Below are 24,875 nucleotides of genomic sequence, written 5' to 3' on the forward strand. Positions count from 1 at the left end.
AAGTCTGCTAATTTTATTTGAAATCACTAAACTTTGCTCCATATATATTTATGGAAAGCAGAGATATTCTTTTTATTTTGACCCGCAAGTTGACCGGAAGAATCAATCCTTCCCGTCAGAACTTGTCAAAACCAATCGATCGCTAGAATCAATGTCGGACGTTGTCTCGTTTATGTCTGAAGATTCTGGACTCCAGAAATGGCTAATAGACAATCCGTCTGCATCTTGGTCTTCCGCTAGCAACTCGGAAGCAGAGGTTACATCTATGGAATTCTTGGAGAACTCGCTCTTTGGAGACTACAATAATTCTGTTAGGCCCCAGGTGATATCAACAGCTCTCCCGGCAATGAACGACATCCTCATCGGTATCGTGACGGAGGATGAAGGATCTACACAGATTCTAACCTCACCCACCAGTGGCTCCTCCCTAAACATAGCGACAGCCAGGCTAACTGTGAGGCCACTGATGTCCAACTTTACCCATGCAGTGGCCACCAAGGGATTTAAGCCGAGACTGTATCATGTAAGGATACTGGAAAATGAGGAAGATATTATCGCCAGCAGATATCAATCAATAATTACCCAATTACTGAAACATCATACAACCGGGAAACGCTGACCAATATGCTCCCTACTTTACATCATCCCCAAGTCTGACGGATCCCCGAGAGTCATCAATTTCCTAGACGTCGAAGAATTTTTTCAAGAACCCGTTCCACCTCAAGTCCATCCCAATGATGTCTGGAAAACTTGAAAGAGCCAAATTCTCGTGTTAGATAGATAGTAGATCCGCCTTCTTCTCAATACCGATATCACATTAGACGTTTCTTTCTACTATTTCAAGAACAAACTTTAGGTACACAGTGCTTCCTATGGGAGTATCCTTTAGCCCATACTGTATACAGTCAACTTGCAATCGAAAAATCAGTATTGGACCCAAATCCTTACACTACCTACCTGGGTATTCCCATCGATTTGCAAACAAAAAAGCTAACAGCTGATAACGATAACCTGCCGACGCCTCGCCCTATGCCTCGATATTCAGACGTTATTCATAGCTACATCTGGATGGCCGGCTACTAGCCGCTATAGACTTAGGCCACTTCGCGTACTATCACTGGAATGTCGCGGCTCTTCTTGCCCTACATTATCATGAACCCCTAGCTCACATCCGTGGTGGATATCTACGTAGCCTTCTAGAAAGCTCAAATCATCGTGGACGCCCTACAAGCTCCAATCAGTATACGATACCCGGCAAACAATGCTGTATATACGAAAGAGTCCGATTTACATATAGGAATCTCCTTTTAGGATATGGACAATCTCTCTGTCGCCTATCAGGAAGTGGCCCTCATTTTCAAATATACCCAAGCACGCTATCCTACACAACGCAAAAAAGATACTCGCGGGGGGAATATGATCACTACTAGCTATCGATAAGGATGGGGTACCTCCGCTCATCTTTTCGGATTCATCAGTAAGCTTACTGTCTATAGGAAAGGAGGTTCAAGGTTCCCATCTATCGAAGTAGCTATAACTCAGATTCTTAGGAAGATTGGGCTTCCGGACTTCACCGCGATAAGCCAAAATATCAAATGCCCCACCGGCCACTGTTAATGAACTTGCTCGCACTTGGATTGGTGACAGATCCGCCCTGGCCTTCTTTAGCCAACCACAACTTGAACAAGCTATAAGAGATCTGGAAGATCAACACTCACTGTTTGGAACAGAAATGATTAACACTATCACTGATCTCAGGATTATTAATACCATCAATCGAGACGTGGAACATGGAGCAAATATCGATTCATACCGACATAACTCAACGATTAAAGTAGCAACAGTCAAAAAACCCTACGGAATAAAATCGACATAGCGATAGAACGATTCATCCGCCAATATTTTTTATATAAATACACAAATATTACATATAATCACCCATTATCAATCACTTTTTACATCTTCTCGAAATATTGTTAAATTACTTATATTTACGTACACCTGTTATACACCCTTCCTCAAAATTTATGAAAGGGTTGTTAGAAATCAGCTGGAAAATATTTAAAGAAATAGAAGAAAATTATGGAAAAGGTTTTAACAATTTAAAATTGGAAAATAAAAAATGTGAAACCATATTTTTTCTTAGAAAGGGGGAGGGTTAATTCCAATAATCCCTTTTTTATACAGATATCAATCCATTGGATTTTTTTCTGTAGATTTCATTTTCCCTCAGGTCCGTGGAATTATTTTCCTAGATTCTTAATATAAATAATTTTATCTACTTTTAATTTATTTTTCCTTTGAGTTTTACAATATTCAAAATATTTTTATCTAATTCTTAGTTCAGCATATATGATAGGACTCTAATGCTTATCGTATAAAATATTAATAAGTAATATGGTAAATATAACAAAGTAGCAGAGACTGTGAAGGCCTGTACCCTGAGGTTGGTTTACGTTATTTACTTTTATCGCTGTTACTGACTTACATAAGAAACCTTTGGACACATTTCAAAAATATATTCATCATGGGCACAAATTTTGAAACTGTTTAATATTTACTTTGGCAATTATTATTCTGATTGACTAACGTGATTCTTCTCTCATGTATATAGCCGCATTGGTTTCATAATTTATCACTTCATTAATTCAATTCAAGTTATATCCAGGTTATAGCCAAAAATTAAAAAACTATTGGCAATGATTCTCTAATATTTTAAATTTTGGCAAGGTTTCAAAATTCATATGTAGCTTAATTGACTAACGGCTAATTCCGCCAGTGAGATAAATTGAGTATTGGCATAGGTTATCGAATTAAAACTTTTTAAGGTGGCTTCGCCATATTAACAAAAAACATCTACTTTTGATCTAAATTTAATTTTTTTATAAATGTTAAAATTTAACTAAAGTTTAATATCAAGGTTATTTTATATATATCATTATCAATATATAAAAAATAAGTATCTTGATGCAAATTGAAAATGGACAGAAATAATTTAATGATTTATGGAACAAAAAAAAACTAAAGATAAAATTAGCTTATCCATCTTTAAAAGAAATTAAATTTTAGTATTATTTGTAGTATATTCAAGCATTCTTCCTGAAAAACGGAAGCTTCCTTTACCCAAATATCTACTTTTCCCTTAAAAAAACTTAGGCGACAACCACTAAAGTGGAACTCTCATGTAGGCATAAGCGGAGCCGTGAGGATGGAGGAGGGGGCAAGGTAAATTTTTCTCTCCATCAAAGTTAATTATTTTTCAAATAACGATTAAAATTAAAAAATTTAAGAAAAAAGGTATTTTTATGTAAATGAAAGTGAAAACCTAACAATATTTTTAAAAAGATCGAATATAGCCAATGGCCTACAATAAGTAGATCTAAAGACCTCCAACAAAATTGGTGGGGGGAAAGGGGTTATCTAATAGTGCGCCTCCTTCTCACCCCTAGCGAAATTCTGGCTACGCCTATGCATGCAGGCTTCAGTGATTCCTTATTCTCGCGACTCAACTTTATATCCTACTTGGAATAAACTTGAAAGCCCTTTTAAAGATAATGAAGCACATGTCTATTTGTTTTTCTCAAATTTTATTTAATAATTTTTTTTCACCACTTATTATATTATCTAAGTTTCAACGCATGAAGTTATATTTATTTTCGTTTCATTAACCTTAGAGCTTTTCACCTCCATTCCAATAATTTAGAGATGGAGTTAATCTGACTCTTATATATCCTCAATAATATATTGATAAACGGGGATTAGATATATATTCTTCCATTTATCCCCCATCCTATTTTTAAAAAAATATTAAATAAATATATTGATACGATTCCAAGCCGCCAGTCATTTTAAATGTGGTTCCTTTCTCTCAGATTGGATATATTTTGAGATATTAAACCAATTATTCTTGGGACTTGTTAAACTTAAAGGCTTGATTTAATTACGATTTATAAAAACGGCCAACTCAATATTTTAGTAAAGAAAAATATTTGTTAAAAGATGTCCAAACATTTATGTCATCTATTAGTTAAATCTTCAGGCTTATGTGATATTTATCTGGATAAAATATTGAGCTATTTTTAAAAATCACTCTAGCCGTTTAACAAAACTACTTAGATCACTAAGTTAAAGATATAAAATTATAATTCAATTTTATTTTATTAAAAAATCTTCGATTCTTCTGTTAACTGAGCCCACTTTTAATGATTCCCCACATTCAAAACTATCGATTTGTAATAATAGAAAAGGGAAAGATAGGCCGCAATATGTTAAAAACAATCGTGTTAGTAAATATATAATATAGCAAGCGTGAAGATCGCAAAACTGTTCCAAATTATAAAATGCTACGTTTTATTGAAATAATTATGGTACGATCAAATAAATGTTGTTTTTTAATATCTTTTTAATTTGGTATTTTATTAAAGAATATGAAAAGCTCATTTTCCCCAATTATTCTTTAGAATTTGATTTAGTTGATTTTCCAATATATGTAAATAGAAATTGCTAGAATTTGATGAAATATAAGTAACTCAAGACTCGCAAATATAATTTTTTTTTCTTCAAAAACTTGCTAGATAGATTTTCATCAGGTTAAGCGCCTTTAAATTGCAGAATTTTATAAAGATAATCAGAATAATAGCTCTTTTAATTTTAACACTATAATTAGATTCATCGCTAAATATACCTTTATATAACTGATCTATTGTCAAATTAATATGATTATTGACCCTAATTTTTCCCTTTAGAATTTTCACTATGTTATATATTCAAAGATGATCGCAAATATCTGTGATCCTATCATAGGATATCAGAATGTATATTATAAAATTCGAATAAAGCTGATCTAAATTTTTCCTAAGTATGTAGTATTTTTTGGGCATTTCGCAATTATAACTGCCATATCAACACGTTTATGCTGCCACTCACACTCTCCATGGGATGCTAAACAATAAAGCGGAAAATTTCCTCACTCTTCTAGAGATCATTTGAGTGCTAATTTATATTGAAATTAGCTAAATTAAACAAAAAAAAAGAAAAATGAAACAGTTAGCAATGGAAAATAATTTTCGTTGGCAAAAAATATTTGTAGTTTAAAAATTATTCTATAGGAATAAAATAAAAGTGACCGAAGATTAAGACGATCTTGATTTATTTTTATTTGTGTAAAAATATTAAAATCCATTAGTAATTTTAAAAAAATTTTATACTATAGGGGTAAATGAATGACATATTAAATTAGTCCACTTACTAAACAACGACCAAAATTTATTATTATTTAATATATTATAACGGAATCACGTGGTCGAGGCTGATCTACTATATATCAACACCCCTCACCTCTAAAAACGGAATCACCTAGTTGACCTATGGTCCATGGGGGATTCGAACCCAGAACTATTTGATTGTGATACATGCACTGAACTGTTTAGGCTACAAAGGCTACTCGAAAGATACAACTATTTTGTATATAAGGATAAAATTACAACGCTCTCTAAATATTTTAATAAAACGCATAAAACATTCCTCCTATTTTTCTCCAACTCCCCCCTGTGTTAAATTATATGCCACTTGCCTTTTTATACATCTCAAAGTATTCCAATACAGTCAACCTTAAATTCGGGACATCTTCTATCATTTTATTCCACATTTTTATACAATAATTATAATAATTGGGTTAGGCATTGAATGATATTAATACGGTCATTGATGGCATTTTCTTTAGATAGAACGAAATTCCATGAAAAATTTGAATTTCACGGGTCACTAATCTTAATTATTAAACCTCACTATAGTTGGTTACTATATTTTTAGCCTTTTCAGCCAATTTTTAACCGTCTAAAAAATCGGCAAATCAAGTTTCGAGTCTAAAATTAATACTTCGGCCTCGGGGTTTATCTTAAAAAGATAGCAGCTCAAATTTGGAAGAAACTAATATAAATTTAAACGCCTTAACATAAACGGATATTCTCCAACAGACGCCTGAAGATTGAGCCGAAACCTAACTATACACCTCACTACCAAATTAAAGCGGTATTTCTACCCTGGCATGAACAAAACATACCAATTGTGCTCGGGCAGTGTGGTTCCTTAATATACTGTCTTAATATTAAGATTTAAAAAATTAAAAATATGTAGTAATAATGATATATATATATATAATAATTTAAAAGGTGAGAAATTTAAGGAAAATATTCATTATTTTTTTTTTGTGAGAATATTTAAATATTTTTTTAACTTTTTATTTACTCTTAAAATACATTTTATTTCTAATAGACTTTTTCTTTTAAAATTTCACGGCATTTTATATATGTATATGAGGAGCGGAATCTTATTTATTCCTTCTTCTAATAAAGAAAAAAAATAAAAGAATTTTCCCACGTTAAAAAATGCTAAAGAAAAAAGTAAAATATATTATATATTATACAAATATTTTATTCTTATAAAAGTGTTAATAAAAACAATATAGTATTAATAATACAATACCTATTTTGAAAAAATAAAAATTGCAAAAAAAAATATGTGAATGTCAAAGGTGAGATGGAAAAAGGGGAATGAGGAACACAGTGGCCAAAGGAAAAAAAGAAGACATTTAAAATATGCGCTTAATTTTTTTAAAAATAAGGAAAGAAAGAATATAAAATATTGATTATATATTTTATTTGAAAATTCTGTATCTCAATATCATAAGATCGGAAAGGAACTAATATTATAGATTAAATTAAATGACGTATTGCCAACTTCGATGTGACGATTTGGTTAGGTTTTTCGTTAGGGCTCGAACCAAAAGAATTATTTTTTGAATGTCCGTTAAAAATTAACGAGATAAGGCATATAAACTAAGGTTAAGTTACCGTTACCAATCAAAATACTATTATAAACCAAAATAATGTTTTTAGATTTAAAAGGGAAAAATATTATAATTTTTTTTTTTGAATTTGAACTATTTATTTGATATATATATTGAAAGACGATTTTTTTTGATCCGATAGTTGGAATTATAAGAAGAACGACATTTGGGTTAAGATGATTGAAGACCCTAAAGCATCATATTTTGGTTCTCTCAATTTACGAACAAACGTAGAGTTCTCTGTATAAAATGTTATAATCCTGACATAAGTCTTTGCGATCATTCTCACTTTTGGATATCCTTTAAATCAGGGATCTGCCAAGTTATTATAATTTTGGCTTTTTTTTGCCAAATGGTTTCAGAAGGAAATTGATGAAATGAGAAACGAACTAATGTTTAATGAACAATCATGTCATTTTTTCATCTTGAAAATTAATATAATTTAAGATTAATTTTTTTTTTAAAAAAAACGTCCGTATTATTTTTCGCCCAGGAGACCAGGTGTGCCTGTCTCTGATTTAATCAAATCAATAAATATTAAATATATAAATACAAATGATTAGTAAAATTTAGTATTAATTTATTAAAGATTAGTTAGATTAATATAATCCAATTTCAATTTAATCAGTACCGTTGTTGGAGAGGGGGGGAGGGTTACACGGAGAGCCAACAACGCTTCCCAACCCCCCTCTCCCCCTAAGAAAAATTTCTGGAGGGAGCCCCCTGAAATATTTTGAAAAAATAATTATCCTTTTTTGGTGTTTCAAATTTTTTGCCATTTTAGGCAAACATTCCCTCATTTTAAGTTAGAATTATCATCCTCTTTTTTTGCTAATTTTCAAATTCCCATATTTTTGATCATTATATAATACAAATGCCTTATCTTCTTGCTTGTGAAAATTTTAAAAAAGCAAAAGAAAGAAAGAAAGAAAGAAAGTGATTGAAGTAAAAAATGTTTGAGAAAAAATTATATAAAATAAAAAAGAAAGAAAAATTCAATCTTAATTTCATTCATGATTTTATAAATGATTATAACATTGACAATTTTTTTTTTAAATTTAAATAATAAAAATATTTATTATATACATTTTTAATTTATGAATTTTTTTTTTTTAATATATTGGAATTTTTTTTTAATATAATAAAAAAAGTGTAAAAAATTAGCATAAAATATTAATTCCTTCTCTATTACCTTCCTCTTCTAACCTTTTAGAAAGAAAGAAAGAAAAAATTGATAAGTTAACTTAAGTTGACGTTTCGATCTATATGCATATATTTTCTATAAAACATTTGTAACAAATATATGGAAATTTATAAATATTTATTTTCATTTTGAAATCATTTAAAGAATGAGTTTAAAAAGAAAATGGATCTGTTATTTAAAGTGGATTAATAAATTGACAAATAATTACATTTTTTTTTTCACATTGCCATCGTGTGATTTTTTTTTCTCTTGATTTTAAAAATATCATCTTTTAATTTCCATTTTAAAAGTTGTCCAAAAAAAAGTTTAATTGAAAACACCAGAGTTGTTAAAGGATCTAGATATAAAAATTTGGTATCTGTATCTAGATATTATTTTAGACGATGTATCTGTATCTAGATCCATTTAAAAAATATCTTTTAACAACTCTGGAAAACACCTAATTAGTGTTGTAAAGCCTGATTTGGATCAATTTGTGATTTTGGCTAAGCATCGAGATTTGACAAACAGATGTTCCAAGCATTTCTGCCAGCTATGTGCAAAATCTTTAGGCTTACATGATGCTATTTTAGTTATAATCTAATTCTGGCCATTTTTTAATTAAACAACACTAAACCCAAATTAATGTCACGAGATTTATGTCCTGTTGTTTTCTACTGACAAGTGACCAGTTAAAAATAACTGAAACTGGTTAAAATTTTGTAAAAAAAAAATAAATTAACTCGATGAAAGTAGATCACTTACCCCAAAGATGCAGTTGTCTCAAATATTTGTTTTATATTTTAATATTCTTAGATAGATAAGATACGATGAAAAGTCTTTTCCGTTCAACTGAAATTTAAATTTTATCTTACATAAAAAAAAACATTAAAGAAACTAAATTAGAATTTAGGATTGCTGACCCACCAAGTATTTCTATTTAATGCTATTTATATTTTTTTTTTAATTGGTGGTTTTTCATACAATTTCTAAAGTATATAGTATTAATTTTAAAATTTCGCTTCCCAAACTTGCAAATGTCTTAAGAATATTGTTTATCGTAGCTTCATAATATATAAATAAATTATGGGGAATTTTTCTTTTCAGATGAACGATCATCAATTGCACATAGAACTTATTTTAAAATAAAATTTAAAAAAATTTAATTGACTTTTGTTGTATCGTATTTTATGCCAAATTTCTATAATTATATCATTAAAAAAAATAATATATATATATATATTACCTTTCAAAATCTTTAGAAGTTTATAAAAGTTTAGTAAATAATAATTATTTTACAAGTTAAAATATACAAATTTTTAGTAAAATAAATAAATAAATAGAATAAATATAAAATATTAATAATAGGTTAAGGTTTGTAGAAATAGGATACCTTCTTCTATATAATATTTAGATATAAAAAAAATGAAAACATAAAACAAGAACATAATATTTATTTTTTATTTTTTAATTCTTAAATAAAAGGAGGATATCATAATTATTTATTAACTTTGTAAATTATATGTATATCTATTCGAAATTTTTTTACAATTCAATCATTATAATATAATTAGTTCGATAATTTTTTTAACCCATTAATTATTTACAAATCATAATATCAGAATTAATTCGTATAGTTTTAAGTTATATGATTGGGAATAACTATAATGGTATTAACTGTAAACAAAAAATTAGGCTCTAAATAATAGCTTACAAGATGATTTACATCAAGAAAACAGAGAAAAATACTGATCCAAGATAATTTATAAATGATAAGAGATTTATTTTTATAAAACGTATTATATTTTCTTGTATATTCCTCTGGTGTTAAGGAAAGAATAAATAGAAAATAAAGAAATAATTGGTGTGGATTCCCTCCTTGATATACAAATATCAGTAATCATAATATAATATAATATAATATAAAATGGATTACAACTAGTTTCCCATTCATCTCAATTTTTGAGCTATTCTAGCTAATTGGAAAACCGGAGGTGATGATTTATTATTCTAGATATATAGACATATAACTAGGTACAGTGGTTTAATTTATGGCATTCTCTTGTCCTCGTAGGGACCTCTATAACTGGGACGGAGATGGCAAGATTCTTATTGAAATTATGGGGGAAGTAGTAGTTATTAAACGCTATCGTCATTTGAATAAATTCGAAGAGGGGTTGGGAATAATTTTGATTGATTTTATATTTTTTATGCGGGTACGAGTAATAGCGACATTGGCTTAGAAGATGTATAGAAGTCGTTGTGTTTATCGTCTATGATAAAATAATTAAAAGACAAGATCAGCTGTGAAAGCTGCTAGTACGAATTTGATTTTCAACGAATGTTAAACTGTTTTTTGGACATAAGCATGAAGTGGGTGACAATTTTTTTTCTGTTGTTTCCTTTTTTTCCATATTTTCTTCTTATAGATTCTCTAATTTTAAAATTATGTTGCTTTTCGTTACTGGTAATAAACCCGAACATCTATTTCCGAATCATTCCCGCGGTATATGTTTTTTCCGGTTAGAGAAAAAAACCAGGCGCCAGGATTTAGGGGATCATATGATCACCATTTTTTTTTATAACTTAAATAATTCCTTATTTATTTAATATATCCTTATCGAATTATAATAAATTAAATGTGTAGATCCTGAGTGAAATAACCTCTTTAATGATTACAGTCTTCATGTATAATCTATGTCACTAGCGAGCGATAGGACTTTCTTACACTTTTTTCCCTCTATTTCTCATTTCTAACTCTAACCCAATAACTTTGTATACACTTGACTTGGTCCATTCATCCCAACTATCAGCTCATTTTTGCTAATTTCGCTAACAGCGTCTCACTTATAACAAATTTTATGTCTTACTTATTATAATTAATCAATTATCATGGTAAATTAATTGGTAGGTGACAAACAAGCAAACGAAAATCAAATTAATCTATATAAAAAATAAATAAAAATTTTTTTTCATAACATAAATGATTAATTTTGACTACCTCTACCTCTACTACTTGACTCTTCATATATAATTATTATGATTATAAAATTAATTTATATAAATATAATGAACCTGAAATGGCATTTTCTTTTTAAAAAAACATTTTATAAAAAACAATCTTAACGGGAAATAAAATTGATTATAATTTGTTTTCCCTTTAAAATATAATAGGAGTTATCATGTAAAAATGTCATATTTATTTATTCATATTTAATGATAAAAAAAAGAAGCTTTGCCCATGATATCGACGCACCTTTAAGCTAAATCCTTACTTTTAAAAAGAAAATTATTATATTTTAAATACCTGTTGTCTTTGTATTAATTTTTTTTTTTTATCTTCTTAATGTTTTTTTTTGTTTTTTAAACATTTTTGTTTTTAAATTTTTATTTATATTATTATTAAAAATGTAAAATATTATTCTTCCCGTTATATTTAGTGTATCTGTATTCCTCACTTTTCACCTCTTCTACAGTCGACACTTCATCATGAAACATAAAAAGGTAAATATTTATAAAATAATTATTTATTTTAAATGATTTTTTTTTATTAAAAGTTTTATAATATTCAAAATCTTTGATTTATAATTATTTATTTTTGAAAAAAAAATATGTAAATTATGTATGTCAACCTATTCCCCTCTTCTCTTATCCTCATCCTGTAATAAACATTTTCATTTTAAACAATATGAAATTTTCATTTGAAATAGATATTTAAAAAAAAAAAACTATTAATAAGTATATACTTATTAATTTTTTCGATATTTATTACAAAACTTTTTTTAAATATTTATTAATTATTAATTAATTAATTAATTTGGTAAAAATAATTAAAATGATTATTGATAATTAATTCACATCCTCCTCCTTCTCCCAATTTTTTTATTTAAAAAGTATGAAATTCCCATTATTATTAATTAATTAATTATTCATGGAAATAAAGGTATAGTGATGAAGAAACTTTATAGCATTCGAAAATAAAAATAAATATAATTATGGAAAACCCAAAGTATTCGTTCTTCTTCCATTATTTTTTACCAATAACAAAACACTTGCACGGGTATGGCTGAAACAACGGGTTATTTTAGCGGGAGAGATCCTTTTTCTAAAAAGAAATCATGCATTCCGATCATCGCTCAAAATTTCGTACTCTCGTCATTCTTATTTTTGATATGGAATTCTTTTACGATTCTTACCAATGGACAGTCGTATTCGGATCAAATCACTATTTCCGTGAATAAGGCCTTCACTGAAGGTTTAAAAAATTTTTTTTTTGTTATTTGTTTAGCCATTTATCCACCTTTAAATCGTTACACGTTTTCAATTACAGTTTTTAAAAATGACAACAGCCATCAATTTATTGTTTTAAGTATTAGAAGCATGCAAGCCCTGGCGCTGGTTATATCATGACCAAGGGCTTTTTTTAAAAAAAGTCAGCCCCATCCTAGGACAATAGATTAACAATAAAACACACCTCGGCTAGACCGGGAGGGAAATAAATACGTGGATAGATTATGTTGTATTATTTACCAATAAAAAACTAAATAGAACTTTATTAAAAGTTTTTCTACCCCAAATATTACTTCTTAATTATTTTTACTTCATATAAAAATAACAATTTTTTTTTAAAAAAATGATTTTCTTTTTTAGAAGAATATTTTCTTGTATAAAAATTGTCCTCAAATCATGATTTTTTATAAAACAAATTGTCGCTCAATTCAATAATTGTCCAAATTTTTTTTTTTAACAATAATTATACAAAATTGTCACAATTCTCAATTGCCTTTTTGTCAGATAATACACGGAATAATTAATATTCACCTTTTCAAAAAAATTAATATATTAATAATAAATTTCCTTAAAGAAAGAATTTTTCAAATTTATAAATCGACTCCACTCTGCTTATTATTTTATTTCCATCCCCTTTTCAAATAGGTAATGTATAATAATTTATATTTAATATATTATATATAAATAATTTTTTTTTACATAACTATGCGATATTGCAAGATAAACTCATTTTCATATAAATATCATTCACAAAAATATATATCCGCTTTGGAACAATTTAACAAAAAAAAACATGACCAAAAATAATAGTGTTATTAAATTACCTAATTTTAGATCAACTATAAAACAGCGCATTTTTATCCAAAAATATTCTAATCAGTCTTCGAGTTGAGACTTAACTTAAAAGCTTAATTCCTATTTTTTAGGTTAAAAGCTTGATTAAGCCATAATAGAGATGGTCAAAGTTGGCTAATTTAACAACACTAAAAAATAGAAAGGGGAAAAAAGAGAAGATATAAAAACTTTTAAAGGTTCCAAAGAAGTTTCGGATAAAAATATAAGAGGAAACATAGAGGGTAATGGTAAAATTTCAATTTTAAATTAATTTCCTATAAGAATTTCGGTTTAAAAAAAAAATATTATCCTTCAAATTCATATACTATGCTAGAGCGATTTATAGCTATTAGGTTGCATCTTAACTCGTCCTTTATCTAATAAAAATTCGAAATGACCGATAAAATATTTTTAGACTAATCCAAAAAAGATTAGGTTAAAACTTTTTAAGAATGTTTAAAAATAGCGAATCTAGATTTTTTTTTTAAAAAAAAGAATGGCGCTTCGGCTGCTTTCTTGAATAGATTTATAGAATTAATAATTAAGAACAAAAATTAAGTCTAGCTAAGATGCAACTTTAAATTAACTCCTCCCTCTATCATGATTAAATTATGAAATCGTTTTCCATATCAAGCCGCCTCTATAGTGATTGTCAAGCGGCCGAGTTATTAATTTGGTATAGGTTCGGTCTTTTCTGTTTTAGCCCTAGAAAACTAACTCAGTCTATAATATTAATGCCTCCTTAATTATAGCTGGATAAGGGATATATGTAGGACACGATTTCAATTTAGAGGCTCGTGTCGGAGAAAATCTCTTAACGTTAAGGCCTTTTAAGTTATATCAGTTTCTTTCAAATTTCTGCTGTTATGTTTTTAAGAAAAATCCCGTCCAAAGTGATAGTTTTCGGCTAAAAAATAAGCTTAAAAATTGTCAAACGACTAAAAATATAGTAATTACCCAATTATACTCCTTAGACGAGACGACGGCGTCTGGTGTTTTACAAAAAAAAGGACCATAAGACAGATATAAATAATAATTTTAAATTTTAAAGCGAAAATACTAAAAGAAATTACTCAAACACCTCCCCAGTTATAGATCACTAATCGAAAAATTACACACTTCAGTTTTGATTTTTTAAAAAGTTTATTCTTGGTAAAAAAAAAAAATTGTTTTGGGCAGAAAGATTTAAAATTCTTTAATTGTTTATTGTAATTTTTCTTATATTGTTTTAAAAATTTTTGTGGTAAGTTAGCTATTGTGAGTAGTGTTGGTAAAGGGCTAGATTTGAGCCGATTTATAATAACGGGGAACTCAATATATTATTCAGAAAAATATTACGCAAGCCTGAATATTTTGCTCATAGATGGCACAGGTTTGGACATCTATTAGCGAAATCTCAAGGCATGGCCAATATTTTTCTGGCTAAAATTCAAATCGGGCCTTTTAACAACACTAATTGTGAGCCATGATCATTATAAAAATCTTCTTTCACTTGGAAGAGGTTTAGGTTAAAAGACAATAAAGAATCTTTCCCAATATTCGCACTTGATCTGGGCACTCCTACTTCATAGTATATTTTCTTATTTATATACTATGTTTGAATTCATTTTGTTTTTTTTTTCATTTCTTCTTTTTTTATTATTTTTTATTAAAAAATCCTATCTTAATGTATATTGAATTTAGACGGGGATGGTTGTTCACTTTCCGTTCAAACCTGAATAAATTCAATAACATTAGAATAATCTGAATAAGTTAAACATATTCTTTATCCTAAAAGTATAGGATATTTGGAATAATTAATATGTATTTCATAAAAACTATTTTTTTTATAGCAAATTAAATTAATTTTTTTTTATTATTTTATCTCAAATGTGACATACATTGGGTACATTGAGGCAAACATGTGACAGTTGGTCCACTCATAAAATTGAGGTCTAAAAAAATTAATAAATTAAAAATCGGGACTAGAGACTATGACACTTTTGATTTTATTGATAATATTGTAATACAAAATAAATACGTATAATTTTAAGTGCAAAAAATATATATAATTGTAATGATAAATTTTTGACTGAGGTTTTCGGATATAAATTTAAGGCTTTTCCATAATCTTCTATCCTTTTTAACTAAATGATAAAATGAGGTAAATGGCATGTTCCAACTATATTATGACCAACCGACCGAATCCACTAATATCATTCAGAATAATATTAAATGATATTAGTTCCTGTTTATTAATTCTGGAAATTTGTCAGGTTAAAAAAATAGGGTCTCAAAATTTATTTATCAAGATTTTAAATGTTTTTTTTGAAATATAAACGATAAAGTTTGCAATTTTTTTAAAATTACTTTTGGAATGCTAAAACACATTTTCTTCAATATTTTATAGTCTACCATGTATGATATCTATGTTATGATAAAATTCCTAGTCTTATAAAATATCAAATTATAATTGGAGTGACCTAGCGTTCCCCTGTACTCAACGTACCCCGGTCTCCCCTACTGATTTCTGCTATGAATATTTTATCATTAACGGTCATTAGCTGAAATCTTGACAATCTACTATATAAAGATAAAGATTATATTATTTTTATTGGAGAAGAATTATTATTTTTATATAAATTCCTTTCCGCTCGATGGCGTATTTGAAAAAATAATAATATAGCATAATTCCGACTTTGTTTTTAAAAAAAATTTTTCTCTTCGGCCTGATACCCACCACATTAACTTTTGCCCGAATATCATTGAAAAATATAGAGGACCATGAGAAAAAAGAAGGTTTTGTTGTCCTTTACAACATCAGTATATACACTATTTAATGTGGAACCTGGAGCTATTCTGAACAACTTTTCTTTTCCTATTACTGAATATTTCCAAAGATCTTAATTTGGGGCATATAGAAATATCGAATGTAATGAATAGGAAAGAAATAAAGATGAGTCTCAGAAGCCACATGTAGGAAACGAAATTTTCTACGGGTTCTAAGAAGCGCGTACTTGTTATACTTTTGATGAGTCTCCTTAAATTTGAGTGAAATTTACTCCAGATTTTTTAAAAAAAAATATCTATAATAGATTATCAAACAACAAAATATTAATTCTTTAAACTTCTAATAATGGCCCGTCTCTGTCGGTTCCTGTGGGTATGGCAAATTTTTTATATTTTCTATTAATCAATTTATAAAATTTAACGATATCAATTCCAGAATTATCATATCATTACAATATTGATAAGGAGGAATACTTGAAAGAACTGAAAAATATAATTTTAAATCATCAAAATTTATAATAATCGAAAAAATAAGATATAATTGTATTTTTTTTTATTATTTGCTTATAGAAAAGATAATATTTCATAAAATAATTATAATTATTATTATCAAATGAATTTTTTTTTTCTTATAAGATCTTGAAATCTTAAAGCAAAATTTTTTTTTAACTGGTTTTTTTAAAACAATATTTTATTTGTTAATATTTTTTTGAAAAAAGAAAATAGGGATTTCTTATCTGAGATGTCACACTTACCTTAATTTTTTTCAAAATTTAAAAAAATAAAATAAAAACGAAAGTTAATTCCCTCCTTTATTCCTATTAAACAAAAGCGAAAAAGATAAAGCTTCGATTCTTGTATATTATAATAATATTATATTTCATTTTTTTTTTTACAATTAGATAGGATAATTGATTTATTCGTTAAATTTTTTTATATCCGTTATTCCTCTTTTGCCTAACATCGCGGGAATATAGAGTTGTCACCAATACTCCTTCCATTTTTATTTATGTATTTTGGATAATCATGCGGAATCGTGACTTTATTCCAAAGAAGAGTTGTATTGGTAACTAGCGATCTGCATCGGGCCTAATTTTTTGAGCCCGGCCCGAATTTTTTTAAAAAAAGTTTAACCCGACCCGGCCCGAACTCGAAATTTTTTTAAAACCCGGCCCGAACCCGTAATACGAATTTATTTAAGTATAGAAATTTAATTTTTATAATTACTCAAAATAAACGATATATGTTATATGGGGTCTAGTTTCTATAAATAAAATCAATTATTTTTTATTTTACATAAAAAATTCAACATAATATTTTTAAAAAAAATTTCTAAGGCTCGACCCGACCCGGCCCGAATTTTCTTAAAAAATATTAGGACCCACCCAGCGCGAACCTGATTTTTTTTTGGCCGGGCCTACCTTTGCAGATCTCTATTGGTAACCATTGCGCAGAACGGAGATTAAAAAAGTCGCCGGCAAATTTTGATTTCGAAATAGGTTCCATAAATAAAATTAGCAGACAACCAGGATCGGTTCAGACTTTGTTTATACGAAAAAAATATTTCAAAAAATAAGTGGCGCGTTGTATTCAGATCGAGTTTAGAAACCAAAATAAATAATTTGATTCGCTTAAGATTGAAGCACCTCATCGCTTAGAGAAAATATTGCTAAACAACCCGGCTAACAGGAAACGCTCAAATTTTGAAGGAATTTTCATTACTCCCTATATATAAGCATATCATAATTATCTCTGAGTGAACCCTCCTGTATAAATTCTTTTTTTAACACAAAAATTACTTTTGCTGGCTTTTTGAAGATTTAATTATTTAAATTAATCAGAATTTGTGTAATAGGTTCTGAAATGCCAGGTCTATCAAAAAGTCACCCAAAGCTTCAGCCTTATATAGAAATGAACGTTTCGAGTGACTTAAGGGAACTTATAGATGTTTTGAAATATAATAATAACATTCATAGGTTAGGTATACTTACTATGAGAATGTGTTTAGATTAAAAAAACAATGTTTTAAATCAAAATAATCCTTCTCATTTCACATTCAGTCATTTGAATTTTGTAAAATTTAAAAGAAAAGTAAGAAAGACATAAACTAAGATATTATTTTTGTTATATATATATATATATATATTATTTTTTTCAATCCGCATAAATTATCATTATTCGCGCTTAGGATGGAAATGGAATCAAAATATCTCTTTTCCTTCCTGCCGTCCCCAGTGGCAATTTTTAGAAAACGTTTGCATTTTTTTAAAAAAAATACAAACTATTATTAAATGCCTTGATTATTATTATTTATAGGTCATATAATTGTTAGTGATCACAAACTAACAAGGCATGATGATATTTCCGTATATTTCACTTAGGTAGGAGAATATACTTCTTTTATTTTTTTCTAAATATCTAGAAAATATTTTCTGAAATATATATATTTTTTTTATTTATTAGATATTTTCTCGATACATTTGCTTGGATTGTTTCCTATATCTTTAACACCTCTAAAAAAATAACACTTTTATTATCCTTTTTTCAGTTATCATTTTTTTTTCTGTATCTTATAATAAATACCTTTCCTAAAGAACATTTTAAAAATCTGGCTAATGTAGGAAAAAAAATATCTTCGGGCTGAATATCTTGTCACTGATTAAAAAATAAAATGATGATTTGTCAATTTTGTTCATATGGATAATTTGAATAGACAGGCATCAATTTTTGTGGTAATTGCGTTATGATATTATTTATATGTCGGGTGGCGAAAATAAAACATTCCCATTTTGAAATCTTTATAACTCCAAAAAGCTTTAAAAATTTGACATTTCTTTATTTTTCTTAAAGGGATGCAGTGGAATTAATAATTGATTTTTTTTAAAATATAATTTGATCAATCGTATTTTAAGAAAATTGAGAACTGAAAATGCAAAAATTTGACAAAAATTGACTCATGAGCCCTCACATTCTTTTAAAATATTATAGCAAGATTGAAGAGTAAATGATTTACTACATGTAATTTAAATATAAAATAGTAATTATATTATTTTTTTGTAATTGGTATATTTGTAATATCAAGTTACGGACTAGATTTACTTTCTATTCGCAGAATAATTCCTACCTCACCTCCCTCACCCCCCTCCTTTCCATAGATATTTTGAGAGAAATGGTTTTTATACCCCTCCCCCGTCATATAGACAATTTAAAACCTTCGACAAACTCATTAGACAAAACGGAATAGACATCTTTCGGACTGGATCATAATAGACCTCCATTTTGAAATTTGAATTTAGCGCTTAGAATTTTTTCGCTTTCATTGAAATATCGCATACATTTTTCAACCATTCTTACAATATTATTATTTATATTATATATTTTTTTAAACAACTTGGACCGGACATGAACAGATTTCTAAAATAACATTTTGGATCGGATTGGATTCAGTTCTTTGAAGAAAAAAAAACGTAAGTAAGATTTGAGACCCGCAAAAATATTAGTGGGCCCGAGACTATCCGTGGCCTGGTAGTAAAATAATTTTAAATCTAGGCTCGGCCAGTAGCCATATGGCCAGAATTTCTAAAAAAAATAAAATATTATAGGGAAGAAATCTCAAACTCAAACATAGATTATTAATTTTTTTTAAAGTTCCAACATCATATTTTATGAAAGAGGTTCGAAATGGTTCTGCGGGACTCTACATCGGATAAGTCGAATATAAAAAAATATTTTTTAAAATGTATTCTCTGATCGGGATCTGTAAGGTTCGATGCAGGGCTCGAGTAGACATGAATAAACATTTTGCTAAGGATATTTCTTTGCGTAAATCGTAAATAAACGGCGATAAATTAATTCTTTTTTAAGACAAATCTTGGCAAAATTTGATAACTTTTTATCTAAGTATATGATTAGTGTTGTTAAAACCGATTCGGGTGGATTTTATAAAAATGGCCCGATTAAGATTATAACCAAAATAACATTATGTAGCACTAAAGAGTTTGCTCATAGCTGGCAAAAATGCTTAGACATCTATTTGCCAAATCTCGATACTTACATAATATTATTTTAGCTAAAATCTTAATCGGGCCGTTTTGAAAAATCGACCCATAACAACACTCTATATGATAAAATATATTGTTTTTTTAAAAAAATAGCTTGTAAAAACTAAGTATTATGAGATATTGGATTTAGATTTTTTTCTTCTTCTCTTTTAACTATCATTTTAATCCAAGATGGTCACTCTTTAACTTATTTGTATTTGTACATTAATTAAATTCTCTCATTCATTAAAAAAAAAATGTTTTAAACGTCACGTTTTTTTTGTTGAAAGGTATGCATTTTGAAATCCATAAAATAGAGGAAGTAGTTTCACCAATCTCAAAATTAATTTTATTATTCAATATAATAAAATCAATGAAGGATAAATAATTTTGGTCATAACTAGACCTCTACCATATATGGAACTTAGAAGCTATGTAATCGGAGTAAACTGATTTTAAATTACCTAAAATTAAGGACACATTAAATGTTGTCTATAAAAGAGTCGAAATCTTAGATCTTAGAATTTTTGGAGTACTAGAGATTTTTCTAATACAGCTTGGTTAGCTTGAACTCCGGCAGATATTTCCTCGGGTAGAACCCGAACCTTGATTTTAAAATTTTGATTCCCATAGAGCTCTGAAATTTTTTTTAAGGATATGGTTGGGTAGGACTCCGTTAAGACAAAAAAATGTGTCTTTCTTATTTTGTTAAAATATTTGCAATTTTTTTAAAAAAATATAATAAACAAGTTTGGGGTTCATGTGAGATTCAGATTTTTTTTTTCTTACTAAAGTATATTAAACTTTAATATTGGTTAATTTTTTTAAGCCAAAAATATATAACTATATTAGAAATAGGCGGCTATAATTTTAATATCTCCATCAATGGCATTAATATAGCCTAGAGTGACTAACTCTTATCACTTCATTTTAAATATAATATAAATTTAGGAGGAGAGTTATAAGAACAAGTAATTGGATGTTCAATATGATTTCCTTTAAATAAATATGGAATTAATTTGCTAATAATTGATATTTGAAATTAATATCCTTATTTTTTTAAATAAAAACCCTATCAAACTAAGAGAAATATTAAGGAATATAGCTAAATGATCATTTTATGATGAAAAAATTAAGTGAGTTATTATCAGTGCTGTAGTCTCAAAATTTACGGCGGGGGCAGGCTATTAGCTATAAAAAATAGTAAGGCACGCTAAAATGGACACGAAATAAAGGCGAAATTTTGTTTTCCCAAGAATTCGATTATAATAAAATGCATAAATCAGAAAATATCGAAAAATATCAAAGCACGCTTCCTTGATTGATTATCGTTTACAAACCTGTGACTTTTAAGTTATTTTTTAATATATGTAAAGAATTTGTGACTGAAATCTTATGACATCCCCCACTGCCCTTTATGCCTTTGATACCCTTTGCTTTAATATTTTATCAATAATATATACAATTTAATATTACAATTGAAAAATTTTAGAGTCTATAAATAAATACTCACAAATAAATGGCAGAAAAATAAAATAGTAGGCAACACAAAAGTAACAACGAACGACAACGCTAATTATTATAAAATGTAAGATATATAGATAATATCACGTGAGGATGATTCTTTCTATAATTAAAGTTCGTTGATGTTTTTTGATTGGTAAGTTTTATTGATACAGTTCATAAGAATGTATGGATAACTAAGTGTGAGCATAGTTCCAGGTGGTTTGAATAACCCATATAGTAGCGAGAGAGTATCGGTGGTTTCTGTCCCAAATAACTGTGTTTGGGTTACATCGTATATAATATCGTTTCCACGTTGGCAGTGTCTGGATGAAGAGGTATTGTGCGACTTTTACCACTATCTAGACTTACTCGGTAGAAATTTATTTAATGTTTTGCGAGACTTTCGTAAAGTTCGGAAGTTTTAGCAAGATGAGGATTTGTGTAAATACGATTTTGAGCGACAGTGATCTTCATCCACCTTTTCTGAATACATACTATGTCAATGTGGAGTCGGTGAAGACAGTAGTATAGGTCCCTTTTCTATTGATGGCGAGGAGAGCTCTTACACCTGTTGCTAGATGCCTTGATGTGAGTAATGGCAACATGGGCATGTTTTCATATCCCCAGGAAACATTGCATCTGTGTATAACGCATGTTGGGTATGGTATCATAGTGAGATGGGACGTTGTAGAATGTACATAATAATCTCTGCTTTTTGGAAAGGTATGTGTCAACCACAAGCGTGAAGATGGCGTCGTTCATCATTAGAGAACAGGCGAGACATTCCAGTTATAGTATAAATAAAGTGTTGAGTAAAGACGCTTGCGGATAGAATACGACCGATTTCTAGGTGCTGGTAAGAAAGTTTCCCAAAGGCTTTCAGACATCTTACAAAGTGGAACCGAGTGTGAGTGTCTGTCGAGATTGTTTTGGCTTGGAGGTCAATGGGGATTCCTAGATATGTAATGAACGGAGTCGGATTTAGGACCTTCTTGGTTTAGGCGAGGTTTAATCCCTAACCTTCCAAAATGAAGCGTAATAATCGTGTGAACCACTTTACGTTAAATTTGTTACCACCGTAGATGAGGATATTATCAAGATAGACGTTATAGGAGGCTTTTCCTACCGTTGAGCAAGCGCCTAGGATGATGCTTTGGAAGCAGTATGAACTGAAGGAATTATCTATCTATAATTGTTACAGTACGATTATTCTCTGAACCACATGCCAAAGAATTTTCTTACTTAGCTGGATAAGGGGATAGTGAAAAACGCTGATTTTATGTTAATCTTACATGCAAATTTGGCTTTCTCCAAGTTAGCGAACATTCGTAGTATAGATTTTAATTGGATCGGGTAATGGAGGAAGTTTTTGGTCCTTTCCAAGAAATCGCTGATCACCCTCGGTGAACCGTCAGTGTTAATAACGTAGAACGGGTGAAGATCTATTCTGCATCAGCGAGTTCGATCACATTGGTTTTGAGAGTCTACTATATGACCGGTGTTTACTTGTCCGCAAGCCAGATGGGTATGGAATGCCGGAAGTACCTTCATTCATTTTCGGATGACCTTGAGCCTCGACCAAATTTTTTCCTTGCTACGGCCCACGTTAAGAGTGAATTGCAATGGCCCCATAGTTAGCTTAGCAAAGGTCATGTTTAAAGAGGGAAAGTTGGTGAAGTCGCTACATAAATTAGTTGTGTTGTGTATTCTGACACCGTAATGGCAGATTTATCAAAATACTTTATGATCAAACATTATTATAAACTTATAAATCATAAAAGTGGCAACCCAATTCAGCAGCTCTCCCTCCTTAACTGTCAAAAGTGTCTTTTTAAAAATTTATTAGCATGCGTTTTGCGTTACATAATCTTTTAATTTTGCTAATTAAATATAAAATTATAAAAATATATTTTCAATATTGCTAACTAACTATTACTATTGATCACAGTACATAATTACAAATATTTTAATACTTTTTCCATTTTTTAAGATTGATTTTTTTTTTAAGACATCTTTTATAATTCTTAAACAAGTATTTTTACTTAAACTTTACTAGTTTAAGATTTATGTTTAATTTTTTTAAATATTTTAAATATTTTATATATAATAATATATAATTTTTATTTTCTATGCAAGAATTTTAATTTTTTATTAGTTCTTATTCTTACAAAAGTCCCATGCATCCCAAATTTTTTTTTTAGTAAAAATTAATATCGTGATTAAAAAAGTGTAAATATCAGAGACCTTTAAAGGTACCATTTTCACAACCCGCGATTTTTTTTTCAAAAATTTTTTTTAGGCCAAGCACGGGTTTCATATTTTCAAGCCCGGCCCAGTTTTTATAAAAAAAATTTCTGGCCCGGCCCGGATTTTTTAAAATATATTATATCTATTTTAGATTTTTATAGCTAATAATGGTTATTTCAAATATTTGATTTTAAAATATAGACCCTCCCAGCCTGGATATTTTTTTTAGAAAAAATTTCAGACCCGGCCGGGTATATTTAAAAAAATTCCCTGCAGGTTTCTGATAAATATAATATAATTTTTAAAATTTATATTTTTATATTAAAGTAAAAGGTAAGTATAGGAGGAATAAAATGAGATTAATAATATATTGTGAATTGCCTTTTATGACTCGCATGATCCCCGGTGTCCCCTGAAGTTTTATTTATCAAAAAATTTTAAATCAGATTTTAGCCCTTATTTTGAGTCCAATCCGATCGAACGGTTTTCCAATTTTTCTAAAAATTATTCCTTTATGGTCCGGACCTAAAAAAAATATGATTAGGTGCAGGGCTACTAAAGTGTATATTTTTCAGGGACCTGCACTATCATTAGGCACGGGTTAAGTTTAAAACCCTTTCCAGCCCGAATTAAATAAAATGTATTGTATGAATAATGTAAAATGGAAAGAGTTATCGAAGGAGCTTACCACACGAAAAGGTGAGAGCTAAAAAGGTGAAAAAATAATTTGGTAACTGTAGGTTTTTTAAAATTTTATAATTTTGGTTCAGTGCTAGTTTTGAAATTTGATTATCGTAATTGTTGGTATATATTTTGTAAATTTTTGTTTCTTTTTGGAGAGGGAAATTATTTATGCGTTTGGTTTAAATAAAATATATATATATTCTTATATAAAACTATAAATTGGATAAATTTGAAAATAATTTATTATCTTTTAGTTTCAATACAAACTTTAATATTTTACAAAATGACACGATGTTATAAATAAATAATAGCTTAACTATTTGAGTTAAAAACATATTTTTACTGATATAGAGATTCTGATCCTTGCTTTTACTTTTGGTGGTCTGAGGTAAAAAATATTTTAATTTTGATTGCCTTTATTACTTTAATATAATATAGGTCCGTGAAGTTGGCCCCCGTCATTTTAGATTTGTGA

The 24,875-nt window shown here is 28.5% G+C and overlaps 1 protein-coding gene across 2 annotated transcripts in view; it reads left to right on the plus strand.

Moving 5' to 3' along the window:
- Window positions 1-12,077: 12,077 nt before the first annotated feature.
- The window catches only part of LOC135929791 (uncharacterized), a 58,836-nt gene continuing 46,038 nt past the window's right edge, over window positions 12,078-24,875 (plus strand). For both annotated transcript variants that reach the window (XM_065466506.1, XM_065466508.1), the window contains exon 1: window positions 12,078-12,285. In XM_065466506.1, coding sequence (XP_065322578.1) covers window positions 12,093-12,285 — 193 coding nt within the window. In that variant the 5' untranslated portion in view covers window positions 12,078-12,092. The remainder of the gene's footprint in view (window positions 12,286-24,875) is intronic.

The sequence above is a fragment of the Gordionus sp. m RMFG-2023 genome, chromosome 5 (assembly GCF_954871325.1).
Source record: "Gordionus sp. m RMFG-2023 chromosome 5, tfGorSpeb1-WG-v2, whole genome shotgun sequence".
NCBI classification, from domain to species: domain Eukaryota; kingdom Metazoa; phylum Nematomorpha; class Gordioida; order Chordodea; family Parachordodidae; genus Gordionus; species Gordionus sp. m RMFG-2023.